The 12,697-nt window shown below is 41.9% G+C and overlaps 1 protein-coding gene and 1 pseudogene across 5 annotated transcripts in view; both read left to right on the top strand.

Moving 5' to 3' along the window:
• The first annotated feature begins 1,748 nt into the window (after nt 1-1,748).
• LOC126512309 (RNA transcription, translation and transport factor protein-like) lies at nt 1,749-2,459 on the top strand (annotated as a pseudogene).
• Nucleotides 2,460-10,919: 8,460 nt separating this feature from the next.
• Nucleotides 10,920-12,697, top strand: part of Tp63 (tumor protein p63) — a 200,967-nt gene continuing 199,189 nt past the window's right edge. For all 5 annotated transcript variants that reach the window (XM_050160016.1, XM_050160015.1, XM_050160017.1 and 2 more), the window contains exon 1: nt 10,920-10,981. In XM_050160016.1, the coding sequence (XP_050015973.1) occupies nt 10,920-10,981 (62 nt within the window). The remainder of the gene's footprint in view (nt 10,982-12,697) is intronic.

Here is a 12,697-nt window from a genome sequence, read left to right as displayed (position 1 = left end):
GCCTCACACAGCCCACTCTCTTTGGTCTGGATTTTCATGTTAAGATGTACTCTTTATTGACAGCCACGATCTTATTTTTAAAAATGTCTTAGCTAGACATCTCTACAACTCCTTGCAGGTCAAGCCCATTGGCCGCACCTCTAAGCTTTTTTGTTTGTCACTATTATAATTACAGCTTTCTTCTCTCTGACAGGTAAAGACCACCATTTGATTCTTTCTGCTTGAGAGTAGAAGGATACCATCAGCATGAATCGATGGAAGGAAGCCCAGCTCTGATCATGTCTTTTAACATTAGGCCTGAGCTACTGAGAAGAGGTAGTGTTGAGAGGTTTAGGGTTAGTGCAATCCTACTTTCCACGTGCCTGATAGCTTTGTTATCCCACCCATCTGCATCCCCCCTCCCACTTCCGCTGGATCTCTTGACTTCATAGTTCCAATTTAGTGTGCTCAGTTCCCTTAGTTCCCTTTTTTCTCTTCTAAGGAAACTCATGCAACGCATCTTTACTCAGCATTGGTTATCATTGCCTTTAGACTTTCTAGAGCAAACAGTAGTAGTAGTAGGCTTGCCCTGGCATTGAAAGTCCTTAGCAGGGTGTTGAAGCCCATGAGAAAATGTACCTAAGTTACCAAACTCTTGTATGCCTTCCTTGTCAGCCCCTTCAGAGAAGCACCCGCAATATGCAGCCTTAAGGATTTCCTTATCCACAGCTGGTACATGCTACTAAGTTCTTGCCACTCTTCTGATTACTCTGCTCCCCTTTTTTATATCTAGGATATCTCTTTTCTTGTTTTATTGGAATTTAACAATAGGTAGGAGGCTGGGACCCTAAAGAGAAAATAAAGGCACTCATGCAGTGGGTGCTTGATGTAGAGATATTTTTCCAGAACACTTCAGCAAGAGGAAGTCATAGCTTCACAAAGGAAAGGTGGTCCATCTCAGTCTCTGAGAGCTTAAGAGAGTCTGAACAGTTATTAATGGAGTTTATTCAAGGTCCCCTCTTTTATTTCAGGGTAATGGGTGTCTCCAGCCAATCTGCCCTGAGCTCGAATATTTCTTAAGCTGTGGGACTTTAACCATGAGGTTCTCAGCCTGCAGATCTGTTTTGTTTGTTTTTGTGAAGAGGCTCTTGACTCTTCATAAGTGATAAAGAGACCATTTGTCTCTTATACTCACCCTTTAATTGCATGTTAGGAACCCTTGGTTTCCCAATCTCTCTCTCTGGGGTGTCACTATTGCTTAGTAATAACCACACAACTCTACTGTTTTATATGCATCTAGCAAAAACCTGAACTTGGCACTCATGAGAGTCTTGCCAGGACAATGTCAGTAATGCATATAACAGTTAAGCTCACCTGTTCTTTCACCAGAACTGTAAATATTCTAATATCCTACATATCTCAAGAAACATCTTTTTCTTTCCCTTTCTTTCTTTCTTTCTTTCTTTCTTTCTTTCTTTCTTTCTTTCTTTCTTTCTTTCTTTCTTTCTTTTTGGTTTTCGAGACAGGGTATCTCTGTAGCTTTATTGGAGCCTGTCCTGGAACTAGCTCTTATAGACCAGGCTGGCCTCGAATTCACAGAGATCTGCCTGCCCCTCCATCCCAAGTGCTGGGATTAAAGGCATGTGCCATGGCCACTAGGCTTCTTTCTTTATTTTTTGAGACAGGGTCTTACTATGTAGACCTGGGTGGCCTGGAACACATTATGTAGAACCCAAAGCACCTAGTGCAATTAGGAGGGGGGGGGGATCATGTTCAGATACGAGCTCATGGCCTTCTATAACCCTGAGGGCTTCAACTGCAAAGATTAAGCAGAGTTTAGAAACTTTATTGTTTGGCTTGAAGACCAGAAAATCAGATGCTGCAGGATCAAAGGCAGGGGTAACTTGGGAAACATCCAGAGCAGTGAATAACCCGAGTTCTTCTAGCAGTATCTCAAAGACGTTAACTGTCCTTTCAAGATTCACGATCAGCAAGAAGCAATCGACTGACTTACTATTTTAGCTGTTAGAGTTGAATATGGAGACAATGCTGAAAAATAAAAGGAACTAATACCTCGTAACAGAAAAGAAATACCCAAAATGCAGATAAAAATGCAGAGCCATTGGTGAACCTGGACGTAAATAACGCAGATTTTAAGGCTGGTGTAATGGATTTGGCCAACTTCCAATTCAGTGTCATGATGATTACTTGGTGATACTTCAGGCCATTCACCTTTTGGTTCAGGAGGGTCTAACACAGCATATAGTTGCTAAAGCAAAGCGAATGGAAAAGAGCTTACCTGTGGCTTTTTTAAGACAAACTTTCTTGCTTTTGACCCAGGGAATGTGGTTATTAACAAAGCTGCTCGAATTCTGCGGTTCCTGCATATAGAAGTGCTCAGAGAGCTATAGACAAAAATTAATGAAGCCATAGTAGTCGGAGTTGTCACAGTTGTTGCTGATCCAAAGACAAACTGGTGAAAGTTGGAAGATGAGCCCCCCTGGATTTCAGCTACTCACCTGCTTAGTATAGATGGAATGAGTCATGGGCATGTGTTTGGAAGGCAATTGTCTAATTTCTAAAGAAAAATCCTAGGAAAATGACCATGCTATAGAGATTTATCACGACTAATTTTTTTTACTTTAATAAAGTTTGGGAAATCAGGAAGGAAGGAAGAAATGGAGGGAGGGAAGGAGGGAGGGAGGGAAGGAGGGAGGGAGGGAGGGAGGAAGGAAGGAAAGAAGGGAAGGAGAGAGGGAGGAAGGAAGGGAAGGAAGGAAGGAAGGAAGGAAGGAAGGAAGGAAGGAAGGAAGGAAGGAAAGGAAGGGGTATTGCTATAAACAAGACTCAGCCAGGGGTCATTGAATGGGATATCCCTGTAAGGATGCCCTGAGAATTATTTCCAGCCCACAGAAGCATTTTATCAGTCAGTCCACCTCCACATGTTTAAACAGTGTGCACAACCCAATTTCAAAACAAGCAGAGTTAACATTCTTGACTCTCAGCCCAAATGTGGGTGCTCGCTATGAGCTCATGGCTTCATTTGGAGGCTGGTATTTGTGGGGCTTAGGGTAGTGTAGGCTCCCTGGACCAGAAAAAGAAACCAAGGGACACATGCTAGAACCATTTATTTAGACTTCAAGATGCAAAATGTATGTGGAAGCATTCTGAATTTTGCCAGGGCTATGAAAGCATGGTGGTGATGCTAGGACATCAGCTGTATCTGAGTTCAGATCCTGGCTCCATCACTACCTGGAGCACACGCTCCCCAGCTTTTGTTTCTCACTTCAGGTGGAGAAAATATCACCAGGGTTTTTTGCATTTACATAAATAGGCCATGGACACAAACTGTTTAGTAAAAGACATTATGTTTTCTTTTGCCAAAGCCTGTATACTGTGAAGCATACCACGAGCATTTAATTAGTGCGGTTTTCCTGAGTTGATGGTGGTCTCAAGTCTGGCTCTACTATAGGCCAGGGTTACTGGTTGTTATTGGAAGATATAATTTGATATTGATTCCTACACTGATTCTTGGTTTTCTATGTAAAGAAAAGTTGATGGCCCTGCTTGTCTTGGCTTCACTGAAAAGTTAGAAGGCTGAGATGAGGTGATACCCTGGAAAATACAGAGAAAGTGTTGTTATTGTAAAATTATCCTGCTTCCTGGAATTTCTTTTCTCTTTCACGTAATGATCTCTAAATTCTCTTAAACGTTAAGTATAATTGATTTTCAAAACTAGGAACTCATAACTGCTTCTTATCTTTCTTTTGATTGTTGTGCTCTATAGGTATTTTTTTCAGGACTCAAAGTACCAAAGAGACACAACATTGCCACAGCCTTTGGAATATGTAGACCTTGGCTCATACCTACCTTCCTTCTGGGCAGAAATAATGACATTTAGGGTTTCCCCAGGAACAATACTGAAGCAACAAGGTAGAAATGAATGTCTATCTGGAGAGAAGAACTGCCACAGTGGTCTCTTGGTCTCACATAGACCATTAAGAATGCTGCATTCTTTCCCTGCCAATATCCGAGCTACATGGATGCTAGTGAACATCTTGTTGCCTCATCAGTACCAGTCAGGTACCATTTTTCCCCAGACCAAAATCTAGGCAAGCAAATTGACCAATCAGTAGCTCACGGGTGTGTGTGTGTCATATCCATTCCTTTTTATTTACTTATTTTTTTATTGGTTTGGTTATTTTTATTTTATGTGTGTTGGTGTTTTCCTGCAGCTATGTCTGTATGGGGGTATTGGATCCCCTAGAGCTGGGTTACAGACAGTTGCCATATGGGTGCTCAGAGTCCTCTGCATGAGCAGGCAAGTGCTCTTCATCGCTGAGCCATCTCTCCAGCCCTTTACACGTAATTTTTTTCCTTTTTCCTTTCACAAACATTAATTAAGATGAAATTTTATGAGGCAGATGTAATGCAAATGCAGTGGCAAGAAAAAAGGAGCAATATAAAATTTTAATAGTTTACCTGTATTTAAATAGATCATGGCAGACTCTGGGTTATTATGGTATTATAGTGCATTCCTTTGTGTACAAAGTTTAAGAAACAAAAAGGGAAAGACAGTCATTCTCAAGAGCTCTGGGAGCCACTTAGACATAGGGATTGGTTCTTATTGATCTAGCTGCTCCCAGTAGGCTCCAGCAAACTGTCGCCTACATAAAGGAGACCATCGGGAATTATTTACAGGGAGTGTATGAATCAGTTGTTGAATAAATGAATGCTCTATCTTGGGGAAACACATCAGAACCATGCTAAAATTCTGGTCATATCATGACATCAACCATGGTCACTGAGCTACAGCGGGAAAAGCAACAAACACACGTGTTAGACTCAGAGACTAAAAGTTTAAGCTCCTTACACAGACAGAATGATCACTTTAAGCATTATATCAACAGATTTGTGTGTGTGTGTGTGTATTTTTGTATGTGCATTTATGCGTGTGTGCACGTGTAGCGACCAGAAGGCAGTCTCAGAGTCTCTCCTCAGGGACCGTCCACTCTCCTCTTTTTTCTTTAACTGGAACACTGGCCTGAAGCTCACCAAGTAGACTAAGATGGCTGACCATGAATTTCACATATCATCCCGTTGTCTCCAGCTTCCTAGAGCTGGGGTTATGAATGTCCACATCAATGCTCAGCTTTTTTGTGGCTTCTGAGGGTCAAATTCAGGCCTGTATAATTGTCAAGCGAACACTTTACTGCCTGACTGAGACATGCCCCTAGCCTTCAGTCAGATTTTATATACGTAGAACATGTTTTGCATAGCAGAATCCTAATCTATGACTTTAAAATCCGTATAGACATTCATGTTGCATATTTCTGAAGAAATACTCTCTGATTCTCTTTTGTTTCTCTTACCTTTGATGTTTCTGCTGGATGTTGATTCCATCATTTACCCATATATATTTTTAATTTTTAAGATTCACTATGCAAAATTATACACACTCTTTGCTACCTTGATTATTTTTACATGTACAGTTGAGTAGAGCTAAATATAGTCACACCGTCATGTAGCTGATGAGCAGAAGTTTTTCATCTTGCAAAACTGAAACCCAATACCTGTTAAACAACCACTTCCAACTCCCTCCCCCCCAGACTCTGGTAACACCACGAATGTATTTTGTAATTTATAGGCAATTTCTAAGCCTGATTTTTATAGCCAAATGGCTTTATATACTTAGATACTTGGATGGATCAAACATTTATGTAGCTTTTATGAAGTTCCTCGCCATAGTCTTGGGTCCCTGGATTTGGAAAGAATCTTCCCTAGGCTTTTCTTCTATTGTGCCAATTTGAAACTTGACAGACATCCTTACTGTGTGTGGCTCTTCACAGATGTGAGTGCTTATGTCCTCCAAAATTAAGATAATTTTTATTTCATATGTTCTTCTCAAAATAACCATATTGTGTATAGTATATGTATAATTGTATATCATATAATATATACAAACATATGATATATGTGTACTGAATAATATACATAGGCTGGATAATAGAAAACAATTTATGTTTTAAGTAAATATTGAAGTGACTGTTTTTCCTGCACCATTTTGCATTCCTGTTACAGAAACTACACAGGTATTTTCTTGCCAGTTCCTAAAGTGATCCTGTGGGTGGCCTGCGACACGAGCCTTTAGTGACTCCGCACAATAGAAGCCAACCTACCAAGTATATGACATTGTGAATGAACCTCAGAAAAATTTCCTGAGGTCTCGAAGTTTCTGTGAAAGCTTCAAGATTATCTGCTTCTTTGCGGTTTAAACGGGGGAAATCCACTGGTGGTATTTGAAAAGCCACACAAGTCCTGATTTGGTGTATTGAACCTCACTTTCATGCTGTTTCTGCCCAAAGTGAATAACTGAATCTACTCAGGGGAAAATGCCCCCCTCCGGCCCCCAAACTAAACTAAGCAACTGGCCCGTCAACTTTCCAAATAGCCGTTCGGTGAGGCAGCTGAAGGGGCTGTTCCCCGTGAGAAAAGACTAAACGAAGCAATGCACAAAGCGGGGCTTCTCTGCTACTCTCCAGGATGAGTGGCACCACAGGCAACCGTAAACGGACGCAGAAAGGAAAACTTGTACGGATGTGCACTTCATGGTTTCTATGCTTGAACCGTGGTTATGTAAGCGGATTCTTCGTTTAGGAAACACACACCGAATCATGCAGAGAAGCACATCTTGTCTTGCATCTCACAAATGCTTTCGGAAAAACAAATCTGGGCAGTACCAAATAAGGACTTCCTGTGTTTCCTTATTTATCTCCCGCTCACGTGGACTTTGAGTGCAGGAGGGGGTGGGAGTGAGGAGCGTCCCCCACACAGCTGTTCGGGTATGTCTGGAAGAGAAGCCCACCCACATTGCTTTTGGACACTGGGTGTGACTTCGAGGGTATCAGGTTTGTCTGTTAGGGAACCTGCCAACCTCTTCCCTGCTTAATTGGCATCTGTGTTTCCTCGCATGCCTTCTGAATCAAAACTTCCCTTTCGTCAGGACAACCCCCTGAAGCCTTTTCTCCCTTCTGAATAGACTCTAGCTATTAGTTTAGCTATAAATATTTCCATTTCATGGATTCCAGGACCTGCAAGAAGCTCAAGGTCAAATCCAAAGGCCAGAGCTAGGTCTGCAAAGCACGCTTTTCCACTGAATTAACAGTTCCTCACTATCACCGCTGGGGAATCCTGGCCCCGCCTTTACTCTGCCTCACTGTCAGACTGGAGCAACCTTAAGAAATATGGAGCGCAAGGTGGGAGGGTTTGTAAGACCCCCTTCCCAAAGTGAGCCTAGCTTTCCCCCTCAATGGATAAAGACTGGTTGAAGTGAGGTTAGGTGTTGAAAAATATTCTCGATAGTCCCTTCATGTGGTGATATTTGGTAAAGTTACTGCCATGTATTCTAGAAGGTTCCTCTTTTGTTGCCATAGCCTAAAGTGGTATAGGCCATCATGAGCTTGGCAGGATGGTGCCCTAAGGTCGAATCACTCAGAATTCAGCTTCTCTAATTAACAGTGGCCACAGTCACAAACTAGGGGAATCTGCCCATGGTAGCATGTGTTTTCCACCACCCTGCACTTACTGTTCCCTTGTCGCGTGGCAGAACTCTTTCCCCTGTCTTGATGAGACTAGCAATCAAGGCACAAAGGAATGGTAGCAAGCAGAGCCTGTCAGAGCTGTGGAGGCCACGGCATGAGGCTGCCTGTTCACATGAGAGTGAACTGGGAACTAGAGATATGACAGGCAATGGAACTAGCTTATAAATCGTTAAGCCCAGGCCCACAGAATCATTTCCTTCTACTAGTCCCCACTTCCCAAAGATCCTAAAGCCTCTCAAAATGAGGGTGAAATCCATGAGCCTCTGGGGGACGTTTTATACTCAAACCATAGCCGTTGAGTGTGAGGATTTACAGCATGAGTGATGAAGTCTTTTCCTTTTACCTGAAGAGACACGGAAACCGTTTGTTCTTTGAAGGTTGTACAGATGAGGTGTGAGAACATCTCTGGTGGAAAACAAAGCCTGACCCGAAGCAGAATGATGACAAAAGTGTGCAGCCTGGACCAGATAGGCCTGGCAGTTGTGAGGTAAACGCCACACAGGCTTAGGAGATTGTGTGCTGAACACCTTAATCACGCCAGATACATTCGCGGCTTCCAGCAGACAAATGTCTCTGGGTCACATTACGTTCAGAGCGCCACATCCTGAACACCGCCGTTTCCCTGTGCTCTTTCGTCCCTCTTCATCCAAATCAAGGGTATTCCCAAGCATCTCTCAAGCACGGAAGTAGGAAAGGCCATTGCCTTCTCCTAGACGTCTGTGTGAGCTATTCCATGCCACTTTCCGACCAAAAGACTTCAAACTCCCAGAAAATTTTCTAATTTGCATCTCAGAGAAATAATTTACACACTTGGGGAATAACTTAAGTGTCCGGGGGTGGCACAATACAGAAATGAAGCAGGTATAATAATTGCAGGATAATTGTCACGTATTTTCTCAGGAGATGGATGCTCATATGTTGTAGATATGTTGCTGAATCCTGGGGAGTTTGCTTTTCTCTAAATTGGGTTAACTCTGTTTATTACCATTATGCAATAGGAACCAATATCCTTTTTTATTTTTTATTTTTACTGCTTTTCTATAAAATTTATTGGCACTTAATAATTTGTCTTCTTTACCCAAACAAATTTAGTGATTTTTTTTGTAACAACTGTTGATGAAATGGCATGTACTTTAAGTCATTTTAGACAAAAACCTTTCCAATTAAGTTGTAAACTGTAAGCAAAAAATCCTAAAGGATGGCTGAAAATTGAGCATGTGGAAGTCTATGACTTGGAAAGTTAATGTAAACTATTTTAACAAACTCTTTTTTCTTTCCAGCAGGCGCTCAATTATTAATAGCCAACCAGCAGCGAGTACAGATCCCACCACTTCAGACTCTGATCCTATGGGCAACCACCCTGGCCAGAGTTAGAAGCATCATCTCAAACCCCACCCTGGAATTAAAGAGCCAGATTCTATGGCTCTACATGAAAAAAAAAAATCCAAATCACCTCCAGGTTTATTAACACTTAGGAAACTCTACCATTGAAATCATAGTCTTACTCTTCCTTGCTTTTCAGAATTGAGCACTGAACCCAGGGCCTTTTCACCCTAGACACGTGCTTTGCCACTGAACTATATCCCCCATTCTTGAATTTTTTGGGGACAGGTTAGGCTATCTTTGAACAGGAGATCAGCCCACCTCTGCCTCCAAAGACTCAGGTTCTATGTGGTAGAGCTCCCCCATGGTCACAGGACACTGCCTCTTCTCACTTTGAGAACGTTGCAATTAGGTCGTCTGGATTTGCTGAGAGGAAGAAAGCAGAACGCTTCAATGCCAATGAGCAAGTCTATAATTAATTAGTGAAGTGATCTTTGCTTCAAGTTTCCCATGTTTTTAGAGCAAGCTGTCTGACTTGGCTGGGGCTCGGGCCAGCATGTGCGTGAATTTCACAATTCACAGATGTTAGACACTCTCAGTCTCAGGAAAGGAAGAGAATGTCAAGTTTTAAATAGCTTCTCCCTGGCTGGAGCAACAAATCAAACATCTTTACCAACACATTTTGAACCAGAACTCCTTACAGGAAAATGTCAGCTTTCCCAGTGGCTTGTCTCACAACTTTGACATTTTCTGATGTCACTCCTTCGCAGGTGGCTACGGTTACAGCATGAATGGGGATGTGTGCTTGCCATGCCGGTGACACTCGGGCACACTGCTTTTATTTCCCTGTTGGACTCTAGTCCTATTTAGCTTCTGAATCATATTTCATTCAATCTCTAAATCCACAGGGCCAGGATAGGCTTACAGCCTGCATTCAGAAAGGAAACAAATTAATCTTCACGGCGACTTTGTCTGATAATATATTAATTCTTGAATTATGAACAATATTATTTTATAGCAAAGTAGGTCAAGAGGGATTAAAAGTGGCAAATGTGAGACCTAAGAGAGTGAAACAGACCGATAGAGTTTGAAAAACGTTTTGTTATTTTCCAATGAGAGTTAATTTGAAATAATTCTAAGTAAATATCCAAAGGAAAAAATTAATTCAAAAACCTTATAAAATAAAGTATCCATTCCTATTTTACAACCACATTTTAAAATGCTGTTACTTATATCTGTATGGATAAAATAAAAGAGTACAGTCTCTTTTATTTGGGGCAGAAAAAAATTCTAGGGACGTAGGCATGATAACTCTCTCTGTAGCTGAAACGAAGAGTGAGTTCTAGGTTAAATATAATCAAGGAATTTCCCTGTCTTTGCTATTTGAGATTGTGACCACAACAGGCGGTTGGCTGAAAGGGAGACTCAAGGGAGGAGGGGGTGGGGAGAAGACAGAAGAAAAAAAAGACTCTCCTAAGCTTCTCTGCAAAACATTCTAGCCCCAGTAGCAGGGACAGAAGCTCTCAAATCAAACCAGGATCCAGATACGAGGCGGTGTTACACAGCTGAAGAGAGACGGACATTTATTAGCTCAATGACACAAGCCTTGGCTCCTGAGATTAACCTCTGATGCCATTCATGCCAACACCCAATCACGAGCAGGATCAAAAGTGCGGAGATGCCTACAAATTGGCAACAAGTGCGGCCACTCTACGTCAGGGGCTCTCAAACTGTGACAGAGAGGAAGAACAGTTTTAGAGAGGGTGCCCAGCTGGTAAGAGTTGACTGTTTATGATGCTCTAGGGACTTGAAGACTCTCATTGGCTGAAAGGAAGAAATGCCCCGCCTCTTTGTAAATCTGAGCGAAGAGGGGGAAGTGTCTCAACTTCTATGTCTGATGGCATTTGACCCTATTGCTTTCAGCCTCCCTGGCTACATACCTAGATATTCTCAGGTGTATATGTATATTTTATAGAATTGCTCTCCATCTGTTGGTACCAAAGAGAGGTGAAGGAAATGAATTTTGAAACTTCACGGTGTTCCACCCTACAGTACTGCCCCGACCCTTACTTCCAGCGGTGAGTTGAAATATGACGTGACTTCTGTCAAAACTGAACTGGTGTGGAAACTGTACTGGTGTGCCTGTGTTTTCCGAGTGTTTCAGCTGAGTACAAAAGAACCACTCGTTGTTTTGTGAGCACAAGGATACTACTTTGTACTTTGTGTGGACTTAAAGTGACAGTTTGTTCGCATCTTTTCTAGAGTTAGCTTTTGCTTTATTTCTTGAGTGACAAAGTTTGAAGACATCCATTTAAAAAAAAATTGTCACACCCCTGGATTCAATAAGGAGAGAGAGAGAGAGAGAGAGAGAGAGAGAGAGAGAGAGAGAGAGAGAGAGAAAGAGAGAGAGAATGAAGTGTGGTTAGAAGATCAGTGAGGAACTGGGAGATGTAGGAGGTTGGAGGACTGGGATGAGTATGATTCTCAGAGTGTTTATCAAAACATTAGGTAAAAATGTTCATGCCATTTTAGTTGTTAAAAGTATTAAAATCTATTAGTTGGCGTGCTTGGTGTCCACCCACCCCAGGAAAAGAAATTTCATTGGGCAGGGATGTGATGATCTATTGGGCAATCTTCAAGTCAAAACAGACACAAGAAATTGTGATTTAAATCTTAAAAAATAGATGGCCATTGTTATATGAAACAGATTGTGGCTTGTCATTTTAGCTATAAAGAATATTTTCTTTTCGATTTGTTTCAAAACAAACATCATCTTTTTGACAAATATGACTTCTCAAACCTGTGATGAAACTGAATTTTATCTGTGTTTGTGGAAAAATATTTACCTAGCACTGAGAGGGAATACCAGTGAGAGTTGACAATAGTATGCCCGTGTCGGGGGAAGAGACTGTTTCAGATTAGAGTTTGCTATTTTTAAACGGGCAAATGAAATCTGAAGAGAGCTTCCCGTGCAAAGCTATGGGAGACATTCACACCACACAAAGCAGTGTGATGCTGTTAATTTAACGGCATGAGATTTGAGGTTGGAATTTGGTACTTTGTACGCCTAATGAGAGAGATCCCGAGTGTTGAAAATGGCAGGGTTAGAAAGGGGTTAAACTGCCACTCGCCACCTGTGCCTGCTGGAGGCTCACACTAGAATCTGAGTCGGTAGCTCTGGGCAGGACTCGGTTACCATAGAGCTTTGCCTTGGATTAGGAAAGACATTCTGTTTTCATCGGTGTAATTCGTTCTGGCGTAGGACTGACTCTTTCTTTTCCTGTGAGGTTTTTGATGGGAAAACAGAAAAGGAAAGATGAAGGGAATAGGGGTACAGCAAGAAAAGAGACTACAGATTCAAAGGAGATGGAGAGGAAGGAGACAGAGGCAGAAGCAGAGAAAGACTGGTATTGATTTCCCGGGTTGAAACCGGAAATGGGAATGGTCCTCTGAATCCTCCCTTACCGTCAGTATTAGCAAAACAGTATTAGCAAAAACAAATGGCCCCAGATTCTATCTTCTTGGATAACCTAAACATTAAATTTAGCTGGATCTGGGCATAGGAATGGTAAAGCAGTAGACCCAAGATGATTGCGTTATTGAAGACCCTTTTTCTAGTCTGAAAAACCACCCAGGCCAATCACCAACTTTTAGACCCAAGCTTCTAAGAACACAGCCGTGACTCAGCAGCAGTTTTTATAATGTTCTGTCCCTGGCATTTCCTGAGGACTGTGCTGGATTCCCAGCAACTTCACTAATTCCCTAGTTTGTGGATTAGCTAGCCCCTTCTATCC

This window comes from Alexandromys fortis, unplaced genomic scaffold (assembly GCF_014885135.2).
Source record: "Alexandromys fortis isolate MF-2015 unplaced genomic scaffold, M_Fortis_MF-2015_v1.1 scaffold_100_3062768_6864082, whole genome shotgun sequence".
NCBI lineage: Eukaryota > Metazoa > Chordata > Mammalia > Rodentia > Cricetidae > Alexandromys > Alexandromys fortis.
The sequence above is the reverse complement of the archived record's forward strand: the minus strand, read 5'-3'. Positions and strand labels throughout refer to the sequence as shown.